Genomic DNA, 27,964 nt, shown 5'->3' with positions numbered 1-27,964 from the left:
AACATGTTTTCAAACTGAAATTAATATTAGTGTGCTCATAGCATTATTGGACTGTAGACCACATCATAGTTGATAGAGGAAACATCCTCATGTTTTTGCCATATGATTAAAGTATGTGACTTCAACTGCAGTTTTCTAAACCAAGCACAGATTAAATTCATTTTCCTGCGTGATGATTTTTATTTTAAGTGAAAATTAAGTTTGCCAATAATGAATCCTTTGAGGTGGTATATGTAGAAATGTAGTCTTTAGATTTATGAAGTGTAGGGGAAAAAGGCAAGCTAACTGCATGTCATTTGACTGTGAACCAAACAACAACTGGTCTCTTTCTGCCCATTACACTACTAAATAAAATTCAAAGATGCAGAGTCATCCCTTGTGACTAGGAAAACTCAATTTGTCCAATTTTCCAATATATCCAAATGGATGAGATAGTGGGAGTTGAACAAAAGACTTTATATGTAGACAGAGCACTCCTCTTTTCAGGAACGCTTGTGTTGGACATCAGCTGACTGGTAACTATGGAAACCTTTATGAGATGCTGAGACTGATTCATAAGATGGTAGTGTGTGGATTTGTTGAATCTAGCCTTGGTTCATACTGTCAGGTGATGGGAGTATAATCCAATTAGCAGGTTCTCAGGGGGAAATATAACAGATTCTTCCCGCTAGGCATCCTGGTAGAATCATAATCTGATTCTTTCGCACATTACATCAGCCAAAGGTCCTTTTAGTTAATGATAAAGCCTTGAACCTCTCAGATAGAGTGAAGGTTTGATTGTTGCCTGTTTGGAATTTTGATATTGTTTTAGCTGTCCTTCCCACTGACTTCATATATTGACATCATATATTGATTGAATCTAATTTGTCTCCATTTAGTGAGCCATAGTACAGGTAGTAACAAATCTTAATAAAACAAGTAGCAGATAAAGAATCAAAACAAGGGGGAAAATGTATGAAAGGGAAAAATGAAATTGTAAAATACTCTTGTGATCAGATTGATGCAGTGAAGAGGCTTTAACAATAATCATGGCAGACCTTGAAGCCTCTGTATAAACAGATGTAAAAAGTAGTTTCCTAAATCATCTAATAAAGAAATAATCCAGTTATAGGTTCGTTTAGCACTTGAACTTGTCTTGACTAAAACCTCAATCACAGACATAGCATTGATGGCCTTGGGTTATTACAACTTGCTTTACACTGCAAAATCCCCCTGAAGAGAAGAGAAGCAGTTTGCCAAAATTATTTTACCAGAATCTATTGCATTAAGTCTGCAAAGCATTTTCAGTGTGGTTTTTATTGGTTTATGGACTTTAATCACATATCACTACAAGTAGATACTGGATAAATTTTAAACTGAAAGCTGATGAAACTGGAAATATAAGCTTTTCTGCTGGATGCCAACAATCTCTACTTTCAATTCATGCTGGGTGTAGCAGCCTATCAACAATAGGCAGGAAATGACAACATTTTTATTGAGCTTGCCTTAGACAAGCAATCATTTCGCTGCACTTTATATTAACATTCTGGATGGTAAACAATTATGGCATGAGTTCAGTGTATCCATTGCCACATTCCCATTCATGATGCATCTTAAAATACTGTAATTACCATATCAGTGTGACAAGGAGCATCAAGGTAATCAAAAACACTTGCTTTTCCTTGTAGCCAAGTGTATATATAGTGGCCTCCAGCATGACTGGTACCGTAGGTAAAGATGAGCAAAAACTGAAAAAAAGACTTTATTTTTCAGATCTATCTGATGTTGAACTGAAAAATGGTAATGAAATATTTATAACAATACGAATAATATATACCAAACAAAAACAAAACATATAATGTGGTCATAGAAGTAACATATAACTAATTTTGGAGTCTTGGTGATTCATGCATGCTACCAGCAACCAACACCTATAAACTGTCCTGTTTTAATCACTTGAAGAACTTTGCCCATTTATATAAATACACACACACACACACACACGCACACATACAAAAGATCTCCAAGACAAAACACCTAATGCTATATAATAAGCTTACAATAATTGACATACTGTGATGATGTTGCAACCTTATATCTATAAATCTGCATTGTTTAGACCAGATATTTTTCATTAAAGACTGTTGTAAGTTTTGAGAATCCTAATGGTTTGTAAATTCTCCCAGGAGTTTTGGTTAGATTATATTGTGCATGTTTTCAGTTCTATAGCTATCTAATTCCTAAAGGGAAACAAGCCTGAAACAGTGGCTTTCCAGGATTATTATATTCCTGGCCATGTCATGCCATTGTTGGAGCAGAGGGCAACTCTCCAGTCATTCAGAATGCCAAGCATGTGCCACATATACAGGAGTATTTTTGAGTCACTGGCCTGGCATGCCCCATGTCTGGAAGTTGGGCCAAATGGGCCCTCATTAGACCAATAGCTTCTAGGAATATGATCATGCAAACCCAGCTCGGAAAATTCTGGACAGACCAATGTTGATGTGGTTGATGGGTTTGCTCCTGACCAGCAGATGGAGCTGTACACTACATAAAATATCCAAACTCTAAGACAGAATTATTGATGTTTCTCATGTTCTTCAATAGCTATAGGAGGTAGAAAAGTCCCCAAATGAGATAAGCATTATGAATATGACCTGTGTAGAGTTTTTGTAATTTTTTTTTAGGCTAACAAAAGGGCTTTTGCTGTAAATATGCAAAATGAGGTAGTGTTGTGAGATTTTGGCTTTAAGGCCTGGGTTAGTCACACCATGATATCAGGTTTAACTAATTGAAGCTTAGGTTTCTTTCTGAATGAGTGCCACTAAAGCTGCATAAAGCCTGTCCTGATATTATTGAACTTATTATCAAGCCCAGATGTTGGCTGATGTTCTCACGGACTCTCTGTGCTGCACAGTGCATGGAGGCTTGCAGTGTCCTGCACTTGTACCTTTCACATGAAAGGCCCACAGGCCTATGAAATGGATGTAGAGTGCTCTGCCTCACCTCAATGGTAATTGAGCTCACAGCCGAAAGCACTGCCCGCGCAGGCTTATCAACCTCGAGGGAACAAAGGCTAATGTACCTCTTGCAGGCTGGAGACACTCATCACTGGTGCAGGTTTAAATGGATGTCACAATTATCCGCCCCAGGTACGGCAGACTAATTACTGTCAGGGGGCTGTAATCTCTTCAGCAGTGACGGGCGACCTGTTCACATCGCCCGCAGTTGCTGCATAGTGTGTGTGGAGTGGGACGACTTCAAAATAAAATGTCTTCCATTTACAGCCAGTTAAGTTATTTGAGCCTTCAACAGCAGTACAGCACACTTTTTAAGCAGGATTTTCTGTTCTTGACACACACCACATAGTCATCCAGTGGAAGATGGGCACATCTATTTGGATGAAGGCTATGAGCAGGTGCCATGAGAGATGATTCATTTTCATTATTTAGCTGACACCTTTATCCAAAGCAACTTACAATTATGACTGAGTACAACTTAAGGGCGTTGCTCAGGGGCCCAACAGTGGTAACATGGCCGTGAGGCTTGAACCAGCAACCTAGTTACAAGTCAAGTACCTTGACCACTGAGCTACCACTGCCAATTGATGATGCCTCTCACAGTTCCATAGACAACCATGGACTATATCACAGAGGACACCAACCAAGAAGGGAAAGCTCTTCATTAGATGCAATTTCCAAACCTTTTTTTTAAGTACGATGAATTAGTTAAATTCAACCTAGCTAGAACGTTAGTATATAGAAGGACTGACTGATGTGTTAGTTTAAGCTGTAGGTTAATACACTGAACGTTCCATTCAAAAGCGCCACTGATTGCTCACTATTGGCTGTCCCACACCCTGAAGCACTCTCATATTTTGTGTTTCCAGCAGAAAACATCCTGTTATCCAATTTCAGTAAAAACCCAATGTGACTGCTAATTAAATAGTGTATACAAATAGGTTATTTTATTGTTCTGCCTGAATACGCTCTTTAAAATCTCAATGCCAGCATCAAACTACAGTACTTCAGATATTTGTAGGTTAGAAGACATTATTAAAGGCATTAATAAACGTTCATTAACATCTAGAATGTTTCTAAGGTCCTCTGCGTGCAGCATGAAGGTAAGGCCATGCAATGTTCCTTATGTATTGACCAATAATGCTATAAATTATTCAAAATTACTTAACTGTTGATTATCTCACTTTATCCTTATAACTTTTGTATTGCAATAGTCTTTTTAGAATTGTCTTCAGTTGATCATCTTCAACCTGCCAGAGGCAGCAAAACTAAATGAAATTATGGTTTTGGTTACCAATGCTTTCCATTTCTATCAGTCAAGATGAAGGTTCACTACAAGTAACACAAATGAGATAAAATGAAAGAATATTTTGTTTGTCTTTCTGACTTGATTATGTCCTCAAAGTAATGAAGGTTTTAGTGATCTTGAAAGAAAATGCATACATCTTCACTGGAGATATTGTCATTGTTTCTCACTGCTGAAATGATTATTTTATGGAATATGGGTGCATGCATGTTATTAGAAGTAGGGTTAAAATTTATGGATCTGTGTTTCATCCATAAGCATGCCACATGATGTAGGTCTGCACAGGAAATGTGTCACTTCTTCCCCCTTGCCTGTGAAGTTCATTTGCTACCCAATTCTCCGGTGTTAATCCCACTCACCCCCTGGCTCCCTCCGTTGCCATGGATATGCCATCCCTATGGCAACTCCGGGGCCCTAAGTGCATGTTCTTTGGTCCTGACGATGGAGGACATGGCTCGCTTTCCTCCTTCTGGTCCCCAAAGAGAAGAGGCCACAAGTTAGGCCTTCTCAGAGGGTGCCATCCAACTCTGTGCTCCACAAAGTGCCAAATGACATTCACTTAAGGTTGCAGGATTGCCTCACTTGCTAACTGAGTCGATGACAATTTGTTCCTAAGGCTTTTGACCAGTGGCATGTTTTTGAATGTGAAAAGCATAGGGTTGAATGTTTCCAATGGATTCACTGCCAAAGTCTGCTAAATTTGGATTAATTGATGGTTCACTGATTGCCACAGGGTTTTTGTATGAGGACCAGCTCTAGGACCTGTGCTTCTCCTTCAGCCTCAGAATTTCCTTTAATCTGCCTCAATTATGGTGCCCTGCTCCACTGCCACAGAAGACAGAAAACCTGAAGTGAGAGGATGCCACTACCACAGTCGACAAATCAAATGGAAGGAGTGCATTCACCTAAAAATATCTAGCCTTAAATCTCCTCTCTGTCCACCTCTTCTCTGAGATCTGCCTCATCTACTCAATTCTGATAACAGCGCCACCTCCTGAGTCTCACACAAAGATAGGTTCTACATGAAAGAAAAGCCTCACATATGAGATCTGCAGACCCTTCTCAGTTTCATGGGAACGGGCATAAAAGTTAGGCAGCAGTTATCAGCCCTGCTAGCCACCTGTGCTAGCCACTTCATCCAGTATGTGCTCACTGTAACCAAAGGGCTCACAAATGTAAGTGTAATTACAGTGTTCTTGACTGACCCAAACTCCTGTTATATAATGTTTTTCCCTTCGAGCCACTACCCCCATAATGATAACTACACTCTTGCATGGGTGGTGTGTGACATCCTCAGCAGGCGACAGGGAACATAAAGTCATTGGGCTCTTGATGGACATGAGTTTCACAAACTAAACAAGGAGAGTTTAACACTACAAATAGGGGGTCAGGATCCTGTTAAACATGTATATAATGGAAATTATTTTAAAGGTGAATGGCTGTTTCTGTTGCTTGTGATGGGTGATACACATCACAACATGAAATAACCTACTAAGACAGGCCATAACGACACACACAAGATTTTTATGATTGTACTTGCAGCCAAACCATAAGCCAAGCACACTTAAGCATGTACATATTCAAAGCCATTACACAGGAAGACCAGTAACCTTTTACTGTTTTAACTTTAGTACATCAAATCCGATTCATGATCATGAACTGGAAGTCTTTAGGAACATAGAATCCCTAGCCTTCCTAGGTGAAATGATTAGCTACTATCAATCAAGCCTGAATTCGAATAGACACACAGATCATGAATCTAATGTGGGTAACTGGAGCGGACTCTTAAATGATGGATGAAGAGGCTTGAGGAGAAAGTGTAACAGAGTCAAGTCATTCCACAGAAAGGGTTACGGTCAGTACGCTGGCTGAAAGTATCCTTTCCGTGTCTGCTTTCTCCCCAGACAACTCCACGTGGGTGTTTTGTTGTACGTGGGCAAGCAGTGGCCCCTGGCCAGGTAGAGTGGTCCACCTGCTGAATGAACGCTGTAAGCATTGGGGAGTACCACGGGCTGCGGGTGGGCTCGGCCCTGCTCAGCATTGTAGCCGGTTGCATCATCATCGGTGTGTCCAAGGACTGTGACGCCGATGCCGTGGGTGGCATCTTCCTCGGCGCAGGAGGGCTCGGTGGGTACCCACTCTCCATTCACACTGCACAAACATGGCTTTCATAAGTTTAGGTAGGATGAAACGATTTGCAGAACTTGCAGTCAAGTTAAATGAGTCATTAAGTTTGTCTAATGACTGTTTGATCGCAATCAATTCCATTGCTGTCATGTAGCCTGGTGCTTTGGGTTACTTAAGAGAATTCGGCAAATCTATGAATATCCACTGGTCTGCAATGGTTTTGTTTCTTGCAAAAAATACTTTAAAAAATAGTTTAATATTTTTTTTGCATGATCAATCCAAATATGTTTTCATAATTTCTGTCACCCACAGTTTTTTTGTTCCAGTGTCTCATTATGTATAGTATGGAAGAGTGGTACCAAGGAAAGTGAATACCCTCTGTTTGTAGACTATTGCTGCACAATGACAAGGGATGCTCCTGAGGCCAAATATATGCAAAAATCAATATTTGTATGTTTTATAAATAGGTTTGTGCACATACTAAGTGTAATAACAGCCTTATTTATGAATAAGTACTACATACTTAATGCACAATATGCTGTGACACATAAAAAACATACATGATGGTCTGAAGGCTGTAGAAAAGTACTCTATGACTTTGTGAAAAAAAGGTTCAAATATTGTTACCCAGTGCTATTAGGTAAATGTGAATGTATGTGTTTGTACTTTGGCTGTCGCTAGATTCAATCCATTTTAGAAAGTTTGGTCCCATGTAAGAGCCAATCCAGCGTGTGTTATTCCACAGCACACAGCTCTTTTGCATACCATACATTTTTAATGCTGCTACTTATTTCTGCTTTCAATCGTAGCACATTCAAATTGTGCTGATTTTTAAAACCACCCCCAACAACAACAACAAAAAGAACCCCTAAAGGCTAATATTTTCATCCAGGAAATCCACAATGACAAATGACAACAAACTTTCAGATGAACGTGCAGTGTTCTCTGTGTTTAACCTAGCAGTCTTAGATAGAGTTGCCTGCTCTAGCTGCTTTCCATGCAATTCTGTATCAAAACAGTCACAGATCATTTGATCCAGGCTTGTAATCCAAGCCACTTGCTTGGAAAGTGGGGCCAAGTAATCTAAACAATGGCTCCAGGCAATGGCTCCAACATACCTTGCTCTGTGGAACATCATTGGTGGGGGAAAAAAAAAGTCAAGCTGTATGACAAGGCCAAAGTTGTCCATGGGGTGGCTGAACACAGTCTGGATGGCTTCACAATTAATTTAGACTGTGTAATAACTTTAAAAGCAGCTACATTCTCTTGCCCACATCAGTAGATATGTTAGAATTATCATAAAGAGATTGAGTGGAACACAGAGAGAGAGAGAAAGAGAGAGAAAGAGAAAGAGAGAGAAAGAGAGAGAGAGAGACACTGTGGTTGATAGAATAACAAACAAAAGAGGTCTTTAAGGTGTCACACAGGCAATCAAAAGCAGGTAGGCTCTCTCTGGCTGGTCAGCTGATCCTCTCTGTGATCTCTCTAGCAGACATGGGCCAAAATTTAAGGCAAGTAGCATTTCCCACAATTTGGGCAAGATTTGATTCAGGTTGTAAAGTGCTGGTATTTAACCTTGATCCCTCATAGCTCTTATGGCCACTTTTGCTATTGTAGCAGATTTTTTGCCCCTGAAGTAGATTTCTATCTTTGATATATGCTGAAAAGCTCACTGCTCCTCTTGACATGGTTAAAAAGGAAAAATAAGCCGTTTCTGTGACTGAACAGCCAACCATTTCTCCTATCCAAGAAAGAGACAGCGAGCGAGTGGTTGAGGAAGAGAATCAGGAATAGCAGTTTAGCATATTCGGAGTAGTGCACAGCCCTAATCTGCATGAGCAGCGTGTCTCCATGGCCTTTTGTTTAGAGAGCCATTTATTGGAATGAAACTGAATATTGCTCCCGCCTATGAGGTTAAACTGCTGCTTCTCCCTGATGGCTATGTAGATGTGATGGTTACAGGTTCTCTCTTCTGCCGGCTGTTTCTGAAGGTCTCCTGATCTCAGTGTACCCCTTCATAAAGGCATGGCTCAACTTCCATCACATTCTGCCCAATATAGGTGAGAGGTCTTTTTTTACTGTCCTGTTTGACACATCCAGTGAATTTGACAGTGCGTGATGAGAGCATCTACATATATATATATATATATATATATATATATATATATATATATATATATATATATATATATATATATATATATATATATATATATATGTATGTATATATATATATATATATATATATATATATATATATATATATATATATATATATATATATATATATATATATATATATGAGAAAACATGACATCTCCCCTTTCCTATCAGGGAACTTCCGAGTGCATCCGTTGCCTGCAAGCACAGCCCCTGAGCAGCCCCCAGATGCACCCAGGCGAGAGGGTGTGTGGACGTTTCTCTTACAGCATCCACGTACACTAGGTCATGCACCCAGCATTACCTTCTCACTCTGTCCTGCCAGCTGCTGTCATGTGTCATCCCGATCTGATGCAGTTTGACTCTTGTGGCTAATATGTAGTTAGCTGTCTGCTGCTTTTGATTTATGCTTCACTGGTCCTGCTTGTTCTGAATTTTGGAGTTGTAGGAAACTCCCAGGGGTCCTAGTTCCAAGCCCTAGCTTCATCCATGCTGAGGGAGAAAACAGCATGACACATGGCTTATCCGTATTTAGTATTTACTTACTACCACTCTCTACTTGCCAAATAGAAAATCACAACAACAAATCACAATAACATTTCAAAGTTATCTGCACTAACATTGTATTAACAGGCATAGCTGTAGTATTACCATAGCAACCACACCAACTAGGTTTTATACACAGGCTACAACGTTTCATTGCCCTGCGATTAGCAAACTAACAATTTTAAAAGAACCATATAAACATGGTAATATCCCCATATCATCTATACCTGTGATGGCATAAATACATGAAAATATCGACATTCTTCTGTGTGTGACAGGCTTGGCTCCCCTGGTAGGAGGAACGAATTTAGTTGCAATGAATTATTCTGGTGAAATTTGTAAATTGTAAATAGCATTTTCTTAGTCAGAAAATGGTCATGTTTCTAGATTGCAAGGAAAGATGAACATGCTGTTTATAGGACTTTATCATAACTCTCAAAAGGTCAAGTTGTGAATTATAGGGGGACACTAGAAGTGCATTATAGTTTCTTTGGCATTCAGAACTTGTAGTATTCCTTTGATGTTAGATATGTTTTTAAAAGTTTACTGGGAACCTGGACCAACTACCATGTATATCACTTGTGACCAGGGGATCTGAACTATTGACTTCTTGGACACATAATCCTCCAGTTCTATGCCAGGCAAATTTCACTGGTAGCCCACTGAAATATGTCAGCTTTGTGGGCATCATGAAGAAGCAAATTTGAAGTTAGATGTACAAAGAAGGTTCTGTGATTGTTTTCAAGGACCTTTTTTTGGAAATGTGTTTTAATGTCTGTGTGACCCTCTCTGTATGAGAGATTCTAATTACATCCATGGCCACTTTTGCTACTGTAGCAGGTTTTTGTCCCTGAAGCAGATTTCCATTTTTGATATATGCTGGAAGGCTTTTGTTGCTGTTTTTCTTGACATGGTAAAAAAGGAAAAACAAGCCGTTTCTGTGACTGAAAAGTCAATAATTTCTCCTGTTTCAAAATCTGTCTTGTGTTGCCCTAGAAACTCACATACTATTGCAATTGTACGACATCTTTTTTTTTACAGAGTGGGATCATTTTTGAACATTGGTATTAGCATTAATATGTGTATTAACATGTGTATTTTGCTTTTTTGATGACAAATTAGTCACTTCAGGCCAAAACCCTTTCTCAGTCTGAAGGGCCTTTAACTGGGTCTAACCTCAGTGATGCCCTGACTGCTCTTGAAATGAAAGTGTGCGGCAGATGACATGAATACCGGATTGATGCCTCTGAATCAGCTCTGTGCTCTGTCAAGTGTTGGTTCCACTGGGCAATGAGTGGTCAAGAGTATGGGTAGTTGGTGGGGAAGGAGGTGAGCGTATCCATTTAATTAGCGAGGAAAGATCACTTTGCCACTGTTAAAAGTGCTTCCAATCACTACTGCCCGCGCCCGTCCACTGAAATTTTACATGCACATTTGTGCCTCCTCCTGGGAGTGGGGGGCACCCCTGTCTCTGCGTTCATGTCTGCCTATGTTTTCTCAACGTTCTTTATGGATTTGATTCCCTGTGAATGAATTGTACTTTGGAGAATTAGGAGGCTAATTTTGGAAAAAGAAAGCTTACTGAGTCCTGCTGAGTCAGGCTGCTATAGAAAAGACCTTCAGAGGCCTTTGAGAGTCAGACACCTAACGTGAGTTGCTGAGGACAGGATGCTCTGGTTAATGTGAGCATGTGACATGTGCATGATGGGCTGTAAAAAGCAGTGAATGTGCTGTATCCTAGGTTGCAAGCAAAAATCATGCCTTCAGAGCATAGCTGTGAGTTGTGCAGATAGGTCAAAGGCAGAAAATAGAGAGCAAATCTGTCTCACTCATTCTGTCTCTCTGTGTATGTCTGTCTGTCTGTCTCTCTCTGTCCCCCCACTGTCTCTGTCTGCCTCTCTCTGTGTATATGTCTCTCTTTCTGTCTCTTTTTAATTGCCAAATCCAGAATTCTTATCCAGATATTTTTTATTGGTAAGATGTTGAAAAAAGAAATGTTGCCGTTGTGGTAAAGTTTATGTTGATTGGAGCGATTGTTAACATACAAACACACAAATCAAAGAAGTTCACAAAAAATAAATAATTAAAAGTAATAAAATAAAATTGTATACATTTTTAAAAATTTCATTCTGTCTGTTTCTTCCTGTCTACCTCTCTCTCTCAGGGACTCAGGTTCAGCTGAACATAGAGCACTCTAAGAGCCGTATGGGTACGTTTACAGAGACGGCCACTGCTACAGCTGAGGACTCACAGGAAGATGGGTAAAACACCTAGAGATCAGAGCAGGGCTAACCTGGATTAAAAAATGAGACCTGTTACTATTTGGTCCAAAGATTCAGTCTAGCATTATACCCAAAGATAGCTCTCTGGTTGGACCAGTAATGAGCTGCAGGGGTACTTCGACTGATGATGACAGCCAACATTACATGGAGTGCGGAAACTGAACAAGAAACCAAAATGAGGTTCAGGACACCTCTATGCCTATATAAAACAGTTGGCCTTTGGGGAAATGCCAGACTTACAAGTTTCTGAATGGTCTGAACCAAGCTAAAAGTATACCATCTTGCATGAGATATATTTGAAGAATAAAACCATGTGTATGCCACTCTGGAATAGGTTGCCACACTAATTTGCTTTTTATTTGACATCAGACTACTAATAAAAATGCAACTGTGCCTGGACTGGCATCATTACAAATAGTAACATAACAATATGTTACTGCCAGCAATAACTGAGGAATATTAACCTTTTTTCTGTAAAAGAAAAATACAATTTCAAGAAAGGCCAGACGTCATTGTCATTGGGGTATTTTATACTGTTCAGGGTATGGCATTGTCAAAGGCTAGATTTTAGGTTTTAAAAGTAGCAGGCAAATATGACAGAATTAACTGAACTCAGTACCTTTTGGATGATGGAAATGTACAGCTATCATTTCCAAAAACTCATAGTTTTTGTGCATGAAGCAAACTGTTAATGGATTTTGTTTGAGACCCTAGACTAAAGGTTTTTATATGTTATTAAAAAAACCCATCTAATGTGCTTTTTAGGTGAATAAAATTGTGATGTGGCTGCAGTTGGGAATGACCCTTCACACACACACACACACACACACACACACACACATACACGCACTCATTGCGTCTGCAACGCAATAATTTCCCTCTCTTAGTCCACCAGGGTCTCCAGGGGCCGATGTGTAATTTGATTCAGATTTCCAACAACAGGCATTAGGGGAAGGTTGCTTACAACTCTGCCTGGCTAGGGGACAGAGTGATTGGGATGTCACTCCGCTATGATGAGAGTGCATGGCCAGTGTCTTATTAAACTCACTTTTTTTTTTGTTGTTCAAATGAGCATCGTTTGTTACTACATTGGGCATAACATGTTTCAGAGCAGCCCATTATTCTTATCAATATTTCTCCCAGAGAGAAACAAGCATACAAACATATTAATTCATATAACACAGCATGAGCCAAATATCTAGTGGGGAATTTAAAAAACCCTGCGTATTATGTGAATGTTTTTTCAGATCATTCCAAACGAAACGCATATTAAGCAAAGTGCTTGTAAACTGAATTCAGGGGCCCTCAGTGGATGTCTGCAGTGAAATCATAGCTCCACATGAAATACAACATGGTCATTCGTGCAATGAGGGCCAGGAAATGAAAGGCAAGTTATGCTCTAATCTCCACCACATGGCTGCCATGCTTATTAACAGACATTAAGTGGTGTGTGAGGGAAAACAGCTGAAGTGAATGGATTCCTGTTATAGTTCTAAGTCATTCTTAAACAAGACTACTTTTAGTCTTTGAGCATTGTCAATCTGTGGCAAAAGATCAGCAGTAAAACAGGGGCATTGATCAAACAGGCACTGAAATCTAAGATTATGATTTTGGGCAGGATTTTTTGAAAAGCTGAGTGTAAATTTCAGGCCCCACAAGCCTCCCCTCTTATGTGTAGAGGTGAGTAGTTAACACTGGTTACTACACTTAGAGCTTACTAGTCTCCTTTTAGTGATGAGGTTGCCGAGGACGTGGTTGTTATGGTGATGTACACCATGCCATTCATTCATATTGTCATTTTTGTTGCATGAGGAGGCTGGGCTGTTACACACATTCACTCACTAGTACAAGCTTATGCACAAAAATGCACATGGGCGCACACTCTTTCGACTGACAAAATTCATAATGCACTGAGGACACACCTACACACATTACACTTTACATGTCTTTTTCCTAGGCCTTCTTCAGATGTTCCAGATATCTTGGGTCAGCGCACACTTAAACCCTCAGCCTTGGAGCAGGACCTTCACTAACTTCTGAAGTGGACACTATCCACCCTGTAGACCAGCTGAGGTTGGAGAACACTCTCTTATTGGACTGTTTCAAATCAAATCACAGTGTTCGAGGACTGATTAAACACAATATCACTTAAAATTGCCTGATGAGTTAAAGTGGGTTTGTGATGAAACATCAGGTAAATTGCAAATTATTGGAGGTATTTACTACTAGTTAACAACCATTCCAAAAGCCCTAGATGTTCTGGTAAAAACACTTTTGATTGATTAAATATTGTGTTTTTTAGATAGATAGATAGATAGATAGATAGATAGATAGATAGATAGATAGATAGATAGATAGATAGATAGATAGATAGATAGATAGATAGATTATAATAAAAAGGCAATTTCAGTGGTATGATTTACCAATATTTAATACTTAATAACAATATGTGATAATTAATAAATGTCCTAATAATATTATTCAGGTCAATTCATATGTCCATTTCTACCCAGAAGCCTAATATTCACTGCATTTAAAGCAGATATAAAGAAATAAATGCCCCACTAATATTATCCAACTAACCATTTTTAGGTTTTTAACTACAAGCCTTCTATTTATTGCATTAAAAGCAAAAAGGACAGAATTATTAACGAGATTACTCACATACATATTTTTATACTTGAGCAATCTTAGTAAGATATTCAGTACAGATTACATGTTGATTTGAAGCATGCCTTGTTGACATCATACAGCGGTGCCTGCATAGGGAATCTCCAAAGCCCGAAAGAGAAAACTCGAAAAAGAAAAGAAAAGAAAATAAGAAAACTTTAAAATATATATAAGTAAAGAAACACACGGTCTTTCTGAAACAATATAACTGTAAGATGGTTCACATCAGTATCCCAGCGGTAGCTTCCTTCTATAGGTGCAGAGCGAGCGGGTGCATTGTAGCACCGGGAGCTGTTCACAAACGACTGGGGTCCCTCCTCCCTACTCACACCATAAGTAACACCGTTATACGGAGACGGCCATTCGCGCTTCGTCCGTTCACGCTCCCGTATTAGGGATAGCAAGGTGCGAGATTGAAAAGCAAAACGCGGAGTATAGGCACTGCTGAACGGACGAACCGAAACTAGTACCTGTTAGCGTTTTCGTCTGAAACAAAAGACGGTTTTGTTCATTACTGAAGGGGATTACAGCACATATGTTGGATTCACAGTGTTTATGAGTTGTTTTTAATGGTCCGCGTCAAGGTAGCTCTTTAGAAGCTGAAATGCAACATATCTCGAGTCACTATCCTCACCACGACGCGTGGGAAACGTGAGAGAAATTGGTGTTTTTCCACAATCAGGTTCAGAGTGCAGTAGTGTTGCGTGAGCGAAGGCTTTTAGAAAGCCAGTTGTTGAGTCTTCCTTGCGGTGCGTTAGAGGAAATGTTTGACGTACCACAGAGGCATCGATTTTCGCATGTGCGGACCACGGGATTCCTTGTTAAAACCGTGGCAGAACCTGTCTAATTCCTCTGGACGAAGCGACTACAAGACTTCCCTCTATTGTCCTCAGTTAAGGTGAGATTTTATATCCTCCTTAATGATTGCATGGCATTTCATTTTCACATATGGTGCGACTAAGTTTGAAACATGTTTATAAAATAAACGATTTCTTGATTGTGAGCACGTGAACGGCAGAACGCTGACGAACTTGGGCGAACGCTGCTTCCACGAGCATTGTAAAATTGCCCATCAGGATTTATTCGTCCAGCTATAGGGTATTAGGCAGTGGAACTTCAACGGGCCATCTGATTATTCCTCAGATTTTCTAGTTTCTTGAAGCATTGTAAAAATCATGACTAACCAGTGACCTTGTTGGATGAATGCTGCTTCTGAGAGTATAAGCTTTTGTTCCATAGTTAGCACCTAAGCACCAATGGCTTTAGACAGCGTCCAAGTCTTTGTGCTGTGTGACCCTCTTAGCAAGTTTGTCTCACACTTGTTGCAGGTAGTCTGGGGCAAAAAGGTCATCAGGTATATGGCCATGCCCTTCTACCACATCCTGTTGCCAAGGGGTGCGCTTGCCGTGGGGTAGAGTGTTGGCGTGGATTGCAAGCTACCGTGACGACATGGTGTGTAGTGAACGGAGCTCAGGTACTTCTGTGCCCAAGAAGGAGCCCCAAAGTCGGCGGAAGAGGAAGTCCCGCCCACAGGGCCTGCCCTCACCAGCGCTGTGCTGTGCCTGCGGCCTCTGCATCATGTTGGCAGGCATCAACATCACCCTGGTGGGTGCATTCGCCTTCAGCACACTCATGCCCTCTAGCAACCCGCCCATCATTATCGGTCCTGCCCTGCTACTAGTGGCCTTCACCTTCTTCGGGGCATGTTGTGTCTGCAGCCGCCTGCCCCCTCCACAGAGCTCCCGACGGGCAAAAGGTGGTGGGGCCGGCGGCCTGGGATTCATGGGTAGGGGAGGGTCTGGGCTGGGAAGTGGGACCGCATTTGAGATTGAGACCAGTGAGCACACGATGCAGGACACTACAGCAGTGCAGCTGAGCCCCACCAACTCTCCCAGCTCTTCCCATGGCTCCAGCCCAGAGCGGGAGGCTCCACCCCCAGCTGTAAACACCACTGCCCCTGCCCCAGACTACACCCCCCCAGGAGGCTGCAAACTCTTCACCATGGAGGCTAACGGACCTAACACAGTGGGTGCCACTTTCTCCACCTCCACAGGGGATGGGGCAGCAGTCAGGCTCACATTGCCCTCCGACGGGGCAGCCACCTGGGATACCCAACCTCCACTGTGAAGATGTAAATAAAATGTTTTGAAATTGGAAGGCGACACTTTTGCATGTAGCCATTTTATGGCATATAGGGCATTTCTGGAGGCACATATGCGCAGTGTCAACTCGGAGCACACTGCTATGGGGAGGGCCATGCGGTTCTAGGAGCATGGCATGTGAAGTGTATGAAGGGGCTTTGAATGTCCTTGCGCACTGGAGCCCAAATGGAGGAGGTGAATCACTCTCGTGTTTCACATGTTCGCGATGTGCCACTGTTACGCAGACTATTCACAGCTATGGTGCTTGCAAGGGCCCAGAATCTGCTGTTGTGTAAAGACAACCCTGGACAAGAATCAAGATGAGCTGCAGCAATGGGGGAGACAAAGAGAAACACAGTAGTGAGCCTGTCGATGGGTCATTACACAGACTGAAAGCAAACTTGCGGCATCCCACGTGTGAGGAACACCATCTCTGCTATAACTGTTTATATATATATATATATATATATATATATATATATATATATATATATATGAATAAATATATTGAGCAATGGTGTATAGCATTAATTAAATCATGCCAGTGTTTGCAATATCCTCTAGTGGATGTTTCTCAGTAGATTACTCAAAAAAGCCAATCCCATGGGCATTTCATTTGTTAGCCTGACACTGGTATGTGAACTGCCATTTTCAAAAGGACTAGAAATAAAATTGTTAAATATTAAAGCAGCTGCATCTGGATGGAATTGCTAAAACATGCTATTGTGCAGGTAACCACCATAGAGATATTGATATAATGAGAGATGAGCTATACTGACACCACGAATCATGCTGTTACACGAATCACTACCAAATTTAGGAACTGTATTGTTGTTTAGTTAATATTTAGGAATTATAAGACAGTTTACCTGAAATCAGAACCAGAAACCTTTATTGTGCATTTTACTGTGCATTGGAAATACTGCCAAATGAAGCCATCTTATTTAGTTCCTTAGTCAATAAGGGCTGCATATGCCTTTGTTATATTCATCTCTAAACATTTCATTTGACATTGTTGCATGGTTTGTAATCCCCTGTCTTGTATTTGGTTTGATTTACTCTGTTGGACTCTTGGTGTGCTTTTTGCCTTTTGAAGCAAGCATTGTTGTCGCAGATCCTCTACATCACCAGCTGCGCCAGACATCTCAAATAAACAGCAATTTTCCTCCTAAGACTGATTCATTCACCAAGGTTACCTGCAAGCAATTTTCCCCTCCGACACTTTGATGTAAACACAGGCATGCTCATAAGGAAAGGATGCAGGGTGAGATATCATCTTTTCATTACTGTGATTATCCAGAGGAGATAGAGTGACTAATGGAAAATAGCAGTAAATACCAAACGAAGCACAAGTGCTGGGTGGCGTTTTCCCTATGTCAAGAGCAGAGGAATAGTACATCTGCAAAAAGGATGCCCTGGAAGATTTACCGTGTTTTATGGGTTCTTTCGCCTTGCATTTTCCCCTTACAATCTCTGCTTTTGACTTTGATTGATAGTGTAGGAACATCATTTGTTACCATTTATGTGACATTGAATATTTAGTCCATGTTGTATTTTGAGTCTTTAACCAAGAATTTAATTGCATTGCTTACATGGAGATTATGTTGCTGTATGAATGGAGAATTAAAATGTTCTCCTATGTCTGTGTGAATGTCTGCATAACGTGACAATTCACCTGGAATAGTGTTCTTTGTCAGTGGCCACTTAAAGTCATGAAAAAACCTTTGAATGCTGATTTATTTTTACACCAGAGGGCCCACTAGAGGAAGTAAACCCAGAAGTGTCTGATGACGTCTTCGCCATCTCAAGGAAACAGGAATAATCCAAACTACAGTCCCTGGGGGAGTTACTGCAAAGCAGGAAGTTGGACAGTGGTCACCTTGGTATACCGTGGTGGTACGCTAATATAATACTGACAGTGCGTCATTCTTTGGTGCTGCTAATGGCTGCTCCAGCGTCTGCTACCCATCTGTATGAGCAGAATGTTGCCTTAATGACTGTGATCTCAGGATCGAACCTGTGAGGGCTGCAGACATATGCCAACCAAGAACATTGGCTCTTTTTAGGTGGTCTTGTCTTTCAGTTGTTAAAGGTTTTCTGGTTGTGTTGTTTGGATCATTGCTTTCTGAAGTTGTGATGCCACGTGTAGTCTTGTTGACTTGAAGTGGTCATAGTGGCCATGCTACAAGTCAGATAGAAATTGTGTGCCTAAACCTGTTCTAGACTGTGTGATTAAGTTTGGAATTTAAATTGGTTGTGTGTGTTATGTTGGAAAGTTTATGAATAATCAAAATGATTGCAGAGAAGTAGGCACTTCCAGTACTGAAGTACTGTCAGTTTTCAAATTATAAATGTATAGTAAGTTATGGATATGTAAACATTTCAATAACATTTCAGCAGTACTGCTTTTGTGTGCGCGTGTGTATGTGTGCACACGTGTGTGTGTGTGTGTGTGTGTGTTTTAATTTCCATAACTTCTGTGGAATTCTGTTTGCCTTTGAAAACTTAGCTTACATGTAAAAATATGGGAATAAAATATTGGACTTTAATGAATAAAACCCTAGGCATGACATATTAAATATTAAACGCATGATATCTGTTTGTTTTTATTTTTACCTGAGGGAAAGAGTAGCTTCTGGCGTTTTTGGATGAAAGACTCACCGTGACACGAAAACCTGCCGACCCTCTAAAAAGTCTTGCCCAGACCTGAATGCTTATGGAGTTTTCCAATAGTCTCTTAAAATGTATCACATGCACAAGAAATAAAAGGTCAGCATTACAATTTGGTCAATATAGAATTGTGATACAATTAAAGGGGGAACATGTTGCCTGTATTTTGAGTGTGGCTATGATTGTGAACTGATAAAAGAAAAATAACAAGAATTAGAAAACAACTTATGTTTATAGTCTTGCTCATTAGGTGCCCTTAACTTGGAGTAGCACTCATTTTAGTGGAATATAATTCATGCTCAACATAGACTTTAGTTTAAAACTACTTTTATATTTGACATGCCCGCCGTAATATAATTGCCGTCTGCCGAGCGTTATCTGCATAAATTTAAAATGTTTTGCTTGTGTTAGTATTGCTTTGCAATGCGTTGAATTTTTCCTGTAGCCAGCTAGGAGCAGTACCCTCCCCAGTAGTTTTTCTGCAGGTAGGTCTACGCTCTTAGAGATAGTGGTAGCTGGAGACCTTTTGCATGAATAATGGATAAAGTGCTGTGTAACAACGGCTGCGCAACAACATCTGGTTGGTGCCAAGACATGTTACGACAGAAAGTGCGGAAAAAAGCATGCGACAGTTTAGCGAGTTTCTGTACTTCATATACGTACGTAACAGCGAGATGTCTTTTCTAAATATCGTCACCACACAACTTCCTGCGTAATGCTGCCCGTAAGGCTTATGGCCATATATTATGAAATGTTTTCTAATAGTTTAAGCCAAAATGCAACAGCCTGTGACAAATGGGAACTAAACGTAACACAAAACATATCCAACACGATCCCAGAAGCACGCTTTCAACATATTGCGAGAATTGTTGATCTAGACATTGGTGAAAATATTTAAAACATAAGAATCCTTTCCTTTTTCTTTACGCTATTCTTACACAAATGTAAGCTATAGATGAAAGGTTATATTCTAACCTATTGTAGCTAAAGGATTTCGTTTCTTAGATGAATGGTCAAGCTTCCTATAGTGTTTTATATCTTTATTTCATACAGCCATGATACGAGCATCACAGCCTACTGCCTTCTATATTTCTTGAGGCTGTAATTATATATCATACTAAAGCGTTTGCATATCTTCTAAACCATGGCCTTAGTAGCTGTGCTGCACAGACAAACGTGTTCGCTTTGAAAGAGATTTAATTATTCAGCTTGTATTCGTGTAGCCGTATGTAATTTTATGATCAGCAGCTGCCTCCAATGGGTTTTGGATTTGATTACACTCCAGCGCCTAACATCTTTAAAGAAGGTTCTCTGTTTCTGTATTAAAGATTTGATGACAACAAGCTCTCTTATTCATTTATTCACTGAGACGGCGCAGTGAAATGATATAACTTCCAAAACCAAAACAAACAGATCTGAAATTATTGCTAATTACTTTCAGTTTTTGTAACCATAATAGTGCTAACTTCAGTTTTAATGTCGCCTGGTTCTGACACTGCGTCCCAAAACCTGAGTCTTTTTAAAATATATGAAAGCATATGGTTATTTTATACAGTGGTGGGTGACATCTCACTGTCACCAGAGGGCGATGGATGCATATTTGGCAAGGTTTTATGTAACAACCATGTCTCAGAATCTGCCGCCTGGTGGCAGTGTTGATTACTCATGGGGATCATGTATAAACATCATTGTGTACAGTCTGGGTAGAAGAGGTATTGCATGCCACGCACCCTCAAATTCTGACATTTTTAGCTTGAAGCCTTGATGTTTCTTACACAGTGTACTTTGTTTTTTATGTTGGCTACTGTTACTCCAGTTTGTATTTTAATAAGGTTATATAGAACACTCGCCATAATTTCCAGTTAAATGAAAAATTATATGGTTGCTGATCTTAAGAAACCATCTAATGCATACACAAATATAGTCGATTTAAACAATGAAACAACATTTAATGCAATAATTGCTTTAGAACAAACCAGCCAAAAAGGAAAACAAAACAAACAAACAAACAAAAAATTAAATTAAAAAATGTACAAAGTGAATATGTTTCAGGGAGAGCTTAAAAATGCCCAGAGAACTGTGGCAGTTGCTTGCAAGTTAAATTTTAAAAAGTTAAATAATTCAATGCTACAAAAACAACCTATTAGGAAAGATTAGCAGAAGAAAGCCAGTGACAGACACAAGCATAAACGAATATCCTGAGTTTACCAAAAGCCTTGTAGAAATCATTTGAATGGTGCCATAGCAAAATGACACAAAATGAAAGTTTTTGAACTCACTGTAAAAGAAATTAATGTCATGCCAACTTTCCCGCAATGACCTCAAAACAAAGTCAACAAGACAAAATCAGGTTTTTAGGGTGGCCAGCACAGTTATTCCTGATGAACGGCTGGCACACGATCAAGGCACATCGACTTGAAGTCCATACGTACTTAGGAACAAAGGCGTTACTTAGGTACTTAACTCATATGATTTATTTAGAAAAATTAGATGCAATTCTATATGTTTCAATGCTAAATGGAGTTTAAATGGCCTCTATTACACTGGCTAATGTAAGTCTGCATGAGTATACCATGGAGAAAATACTGGCCGAGTATAGTGTGCATGGGACGGCAAGAGGATGAAGGCGACTATTCTCCCTGAGGAACATTGCTGCCTGTTTAAAACGTACTAAAGACTGGATGAACCAGAGAAGTACTGGACTAAGATTCTACTAATTTTTTAACTGAATAGGAAACATTCTCTTCAACCAAAAGCAAACACTGTATTCCAATCTAAAAATCTCATCCCTACTGTGAAACACTGTGGTGAATGTATCATGGTTTGGGGACACAGGAACAGGATGTCTTGCCATCACTGATGGAACTCCTGATTGTGGATTAGCTAGCCTAGCTACAAATTTCATGGTACCTGTCCAGAACAAATGCACACTTCAGAGAAGATGGGCTTTGCAACAAGACAACAGCCCTAAATAAATGGGTTAATCTAACAAATTCGGGATAATTTAGTAGCAGTATATGTTCTTCATTATAGTGTTCATGATGATTTTAAAAAGTATCTTCTATTTCAAGCTATCTTAAATAAACATGTTTAATATGAGTATTCAGTAATTCAGAGTAATGTGAGTATCCAGTTGTTGTTTTAGGGGCTAATGTTATGCTAGGACACTTAGCTAGTTTAATTGCAAGGCTTTTAAAATATCTGTTTTTAAAAAACATTTCTCCATCTGCTTTTATGACTTAGATGAAGAGCCAATCATATTCTAGGTCTGATTTAGGCAAAAATTCAGAAATTCTAAATGGTTTATTTACTGTTTATACACTGTATTGCAAGAGTATGTGGGTGTCTAAACCAAAGATACTGTCAACTCCAAACTTTGCTTAAAACGTATCTCACACAGTTGTCATTGCTAAAGTTTCTCACTGTTTTTCAGCAGACAACTGAAGCAAAAAGTTACTATGACGTATTACCCAGAATGACTTTGCATGTCCACTGATTTTATCAGAGACTAAAGCTCCATTTGAAGTGCAAATGCAAGGTTTGTTGTTTGAACATGCTCTTCTTTTGAAATGAGTTTTATACTGTGTTCTTATCCCAAACGTTTTAAAGACAAGGCTGTCCTCAAGACGTCTGTTACAGCCACTCAGAGTCAGAAGTCACCAACAGCTAACCCAGAAGAACTGGAACACCAACGCAATACCAGCATCTTCAGAACTGACTCACACAATTTACCAATTGTTGACTGGTAAACAAGTCCTAGACATCTATTAGTATACTACTCTAACTCATTTTTATCTAAAGAACAGTGCTTGTAAACAGACATATCAAAAGATACTTTAAAAAGGGCAGGTACAATACAATTTACACCTGACAGTCAGATCTTTAGCCATCATCATCTAGGCTACTGTTGTTTTTAATGCTGCATATCAGACTATTACAAACAGCGGTACATCAGTCTGATGAAAACATAACTTGGAGTAACTGGCTGTATCTGACACATGAATATCTGTGACAGGCTGCGTAGGTACCTGCTGAGTCATGAACTTGTGACCTGTGGGTACTGTTGATGAATGAGCAGGATTGAAGACAATCCAGTTACAAATGTCAAAGGTTGAATGATGGCCTCCTTTTTCTTGTGAATCCCTAGGTTTAAATATAAAAGGAATTAATTACTTACTAATATCACAAACATAATTAAGTGGAGTAAACATGTGAAACACTGAGTCGCTTGTTCCTATAAATACTCAATTGTAATTCTAACATTAATAATTAAGTTATAAATGTTAAAACTATTTATTATATCATTATTATTTCATAATTTTAATCAGCAGTTAGCATTAGGATCTGTCATAAATGCTGTATTTCTTATTTGAGCTCTACCTTCACTTATGAGGAACATTTTCTATATCATGTCATGACGTAGCTGGTATCCAGTCAACACACTGCACAGACCCTAGTTGTCAATCACCACCCTAATATACTCCTCTGATCCCAATTGATCCCAATAACCAGATTATTAAATCATCACACAACATGTGCCTTGTCTGTGTCTGTGCCTAAATCATCACACACACACACACCTGTGCATACACACACCTGTTTCTTACCTTTTATTTAAACCCCACAGTTGCCATAGTTCTGTCGTTCGCATTGAACATCCTAGTCTACCTAAAGACTGAGCAAGCCAGGTCTTCCTTATCTTTTTCCACTTTACATTTGTGAACTATTTCTGAATAGATATTTTGTATTTTATTTCACACTCGTGTCTCGCTTCATCAAAATGTTACAGAATGTGAAGCCGGATCACGGTAATGCAGCGAATGCAGAGTCTGTGGCTGAAGCAGTCATTATTCATGGAGCCGCTCTAAAACAGATGCTGGAGGAGTAGGAAGTGGAGTAAGTTAACTTGGACAGGTTTGTTAGACAGATCGAAGTTATCTCTGTGAGACCTCAGGCTGATGATGAGGTACACCCTATTCCCTCTTCATCTTGGGGTGCTAACTACTACACTGTGACCCCAGAAGTTTATTATGGTAATCCAGAGAACTGCGAGGGATTCATCATACACTGTGAACTATAGTATTTACCAACCACAAATGCCAGATCATGTCAAAGTGGTGTTTATTATCAGCCAGCTCACAGGGAGGGATAAGACCTGGGGCACTGCATTAGCACTGAATGAGTCACTGCTGAGACAAACTACTCTGGCTTTGTAGAACAACTTAAAGCCATTTTCTATCATCCCAAGAAAGGTTGAGCTTGCGGACGAGCTTTCAGATGACCTCTGCTTCATCTTAAGCATGGCTTCTGTTCAGTGGCAGAGTTTCAAGCCCCATGTTGGAACAAGGAAGCCTTAATCAACCTATATGTATGGCACTGAGCTCTCTTGTAAGGAGGATGCCAAGTCCTTGGATGAGGTTGGTAACCTGGCCATCCATTATCATCTCCTGGCAGAGATCTCCTAGCACTATGTCTCTTCTTTCTACCAAGCATGTTAACCCAGCCAACTTAGACTCTAGCACCCCAAAAGGCATCAGAAAATATTTTTGCCAGCAGTGTAGAAACAATACCCACGAGCCCTCGAACTGTCCTCTACTCTCTTCTGATTCTACACATATGACAACCAGGTGCACAGTAATTTATATACCACATTTTCTTTCATTTTAATGGTCAGAGTTTTGCACAAGGATTGCTCTTTTTATGTTTTAGCCCTAGTAGTCTCTGGAGCAGTGGGGAACCTCATCAGCCTTGCACTATTCAAGGAGCTCAGGCTAGATCTGCTTCCATTAATTTCTCCCCAAGCTGTGAAAGCACTGCACAGGGGCCCTGTGAGGAAAGACCTCATTATGCAAACATCCCTTTTTCATTTGCAAGCTAACGCCATGCATACAGAATACATTTCATTTTTAGTTATTAGTTATTCTACACACCCTATCATTCTCAGAATGCCCTGGTTACACACAACCCTTTCATATGCTGACATGGATACTTCTATAGAGAGTCCTAACACTGAGTCTAGCCTCTCCATCCCAGCAGAGTACCAGGACCTAGCTGAGGTATTTATCCCCATTAAGGCCACCCAAATTCTTCCGCACAGAGAATCAGATTGAGCCATCAAACTACTGGATAATATGTGTCCTCCATGCTGCAAGGCCTGCCCAAAATCCCAGGAGGAGAACCAGGTGATGGAGCAGAATATCCAGGAGGACTTATTGCCAGGGTTCACCCCTCTACCTCTCCACCCTTGGCCAGCATTTTCTTTGTGAAGAAGAAAGACGGCAGGCTAAGGCCTTACATAGACTACAGAGGTTTGAATGCTCTTCTATTGAAATATGCATAGCCTTTGCCCTTAGTTTCCAGCCCTGGAACAATTTAGGGGGCTTGCTACTATAGAGCCTCTGATCTCATTAGGATTAAGGAGGGTGAAGGGTGGAAGACCCTTTTAGCACGTCTTCTTGCCACTTATGAGTACTTAGTTCTTTCTTATGGTCTAGCCATGGCACCTTCCATTTTTCACATTTTTCAATAACAAGGTCCTTCAAAAGTAAGGTCTTTCAGGAGTATTTGGACCAACATGTCTTTGACATGCTGGGGTCTCAACACTCTCCTGCAGAGCCAACTATATTGCAGGAGACTGGAGATGTGAGAGTTCCACCAAAGTGAGGTCAGCTATCTAGGCTACCTCATAAACGTAACTGATGTACTGGTGTATGCAGAGGTGGTGACCAACTGGCCCTGTCCTTGGTCACATCATGATTTACAATGTTTTCTGGGTTTTGAAAAATTTACAGGTATTTTATCTGGGGTTTCAACACTAACCTCCAGCACTGGCCTACTTCTCCAAAGAAAATACAGCTTAGGAGAGAGAGAGCTACTCACAATCAAGCTGACATTTGAAGAGTGGAGACATTGGCTGGAAGGGGCTCAAAAATAGCCAAACATCTTAACTCAAGCCATGTGGTCCGTCTACTTTTCCCAGTTCAATTTCACCATCACGTACCGACTAGGATCCATGAACACCAAGGCAGATGCCCTGAGAAGACAATTTGATCTGGAAGCCACACTCACTAGTCAGGAACCCATCCTGCCTCCCGCCTGTTCTTGAGAGCCTTCCAGTGGGATCTGAACCGAACCATTTTGCAGGCCAACTCCTATCCTGGCTGTCCACATCATAGGTTATAAGTACTGCCACAATGCCACTTCCTTTTCATCACATGGGCCCATACTACTCTAGAGACAGGCCATCATGCATCAACATTCACTGGCTTCTAAACACAAGATACTGTTGGCCTGCCATGCAGAGGGACATCATCAACCATGAGTTGTAATGGAAACTGTACCCTGATACTATGTCCTCTGGTAGTTCAAACTGATGGAAGACATTACAGCACAATGTCTACACCTCCTAGAACCATTGATGAAGGACCTCTCTATACTGTGAACTCCTTCCTCGATTCCAGGCACCACAATGAGAGGATTCAATATCTGGAGAGGTATGGGCCTGAAGAACAGAGCTGGATACTGGATAGCCAAATCCTCGATCCTGAGCTCATCTGTTCATTTCACCAAGCTCATCCTTCCAGGCCTGCTCCCCATTGACCTGGTTGTCCCTGCATGAGGGCTCTGCCGGGCCCTTTGTGGGGGGTACTGTCATTGCCCAGCCAGTATCCACTCAACACAATGCACAGACCCCACATGTCAATCACTGCCCTTGGCCACTCCCATGATCCCAATTACTGGATTATTAAATCATCACACACATCTGTGCCTTATTCTCCTTCCTTTTATTTAAACCTCACAGGTGACATAGATTAGTGCTGAACATCCTAGTCTACCTAAAAACTGAGCAAGCTTTTCATCAAAATGCAACAGTAAGCTGTCAGTGATAATATAAACATTTACTCCATACTGTTTTTTCATTCTACATGTGACAAATGTAGAGTATGGCATTGCAATCAAACATAACTGTCTTGTCAAGCTTTACTCTGTTCTCAAGCATAGCTATCTTGTCAATCATAACTAGCTTGCATTGCAGAAATAGAAATAAAGGCCTGTAATATAGGCCTAAAACATACATCTAAGGGATTGACTGTCTTGGTTACTGGACAGAATCCTAGACTCCTATACCATTTGCCAAAATGAGTTCTACTTACAACGCTAGCAAGGACCAGACTGACAGTGAGCCTTTGCTAGGCAATATTAAATATCTCCTCTAGAGCCAGAGGGGAGGACATATAGAGAAGGACTCATAGGTTGTATATGGTTTTTGTGGACCCTACTGTTGCATGACACTTTCATCCCAAATCCATTCATTGGCCCTAGAGGTGGGCTGGGGTCTGAACTACTCCAATCTGCTCTGAGCTGGACTACACCAGCTACATGGCTGCTCCTGCCATGGGCTTGTGCTTGAGTGAGTGGGCTGTGGCCATTCTTTGTCAGCCCCCGCTAGCTTGCAGCATCGTGAATGAGTCAGGGTATGGAGATAAAAAGAGAGAGAGTGAGAAAGAGAGAGAGAGAAATAGAGAGAGACTAATCAAGCAGAAGAGATTACAAAAAGGCAAGCTACTGGAGTTCTGTGCAAGCAGACAACAGTTATGTAAGTGTGGCCTCATTCAGCTCCACTCTTACAGACAGCATGAGCATGAGTACTGTGAAAAAGACGGAGAACGACAAAGATATATATATATATATATATATATATATATATATATATATATAGAGAGAGAGAGAGAGAGAGAGAGAGAGAGAGAGAGAGAGAAAGAGGATGGCATTTGAAAATTGCCTCTGTCATTTCCATTTATATACAAAATGGCTTGCTGGAAATAAAGGGATTCCATATACTTCATGCTCTTTTGTGAGAGAAATTGGACACTCTGAGCATCGTGGGCCTCTCCAGTATGAGACTGGCACAGGATAATGAAAATAATCATACCCTGATTCTACAGAGAAGTTCATTGCATTTCTGTACCAACTGTAGAAACCAGTTGTACAAGAGGAGTTTATGGACAACATTAATAGTTCTTGGTTTTCCATTTACTATGCCTTGTCGAGTGTTAGCATATG

The 27,964-nt window shown here is 40.4% G+C and overlaps 2 protein-coding genes across 3 annotated transcripts; both read left to right on the top strand.

The window, feature by feature from the left end:
* Positions 1 to 6,284: 6,284 nt before the first annotated feature.
* kncn (kinocilin) lies at positions 6,285 to 13,453 on the top strand. Its single transcript, XM_027030265.2, has 5 exons — positions 6,285 to 6,432; positions 8,424 to 8,492; positions 8,767 to 8,838; positions 11,303 to 11,399; positions 13,378 to 13,453. The coding sequence occupies exons 1-5, from the start codon at positions 6,285 to 6,287 to the stop codon at positions 13,451 to 13,453; spliced, it is 462 nt and encodes a 153-aa protein (XP_026886066.1).
* A 1,019-nt stretch (positions 13,454 to 14,472) lies between these two features.
* tmem275 (transmembrane protein 275) lies at positions 14,473 to 16,648 on the top strand. Of its 2 annotated transcripts, none has more exons than XM_027031808.2 (2): positions 14,473 to 14,988; positions 15,423 to 16,648. In XM_027031808.2, the coding sequence occupies exon 2, from the start codon at positions 15,540 to 15,542 to the stop codon at positions 16,215 to 16,217; it is 678 nt and encodes a 225-aa protein (XP_026887609.1). In that variant the 5' UTR covers positions 14,473 to 14,988; positions 15,423 to 15,539; the 3' UTR covers positions 16,218 to 16,648. The 2 variants fall into 2 exon arrangements, with proteins under 2 accessions (XP_026887609.1, XP_026887603.1); XM_027031802.2 differs by having other exon boundaries at positions 15,419 to 16,648.
* Positions 16,649 to 27,964: the final 11,316 nt, after the last annotated feature.

Source organism: Electrophorus electricus, chromosome 7, assembly GCF_013358815.1.
Source record: "Electrophorus electricus isolate fEleEle1 chromosome 7, fEleEle1.pri, whole genome shotgun sequence".
NCBI lineage: Eukaryota > Metazoa > Chordata > Actinopteri > Gymnotiformes > Gymnotidae > Electrophorus > Electrophorus electricus.
Note: the sequence above shows the minus strand (reverse complement) of the source record. Positions and strands in the feature narration are given on the sequence as shown.

Excerpts from the sequence above, each read along its gene's own strand:
- kncn (XM_027030265.2), top strand. The coding sequence starts at position 6,285 with ATGAACGCTGTAAGCATTGGGGAGTACCACGGGCTGCGGGTGGGCTCG. Across the intron at positions 6,433-8,423 it reads CCTCGGCGCAGGAGGGCTCG|GTCTCCTGATCTCAGTGTAC; the intron begins GTGGGTACCCAC and ends CTGTTTCTGAAG. Across the intron at positions 8,493-8,766 it reads TCACATTCTGCCCAATATAG|GGAACTTCCGAGTGCATCCG; the intron begins GTGAGAGGTCTT and ends CTTTCCTATCAG.
- tmem275 (XM_027031808.2), top strand. The coding sequence starts at position 15,540 with ATGGTGTGTAGTGAACGGAGCTCAGGTACTTCTGTGCCCAAGAAGGAG.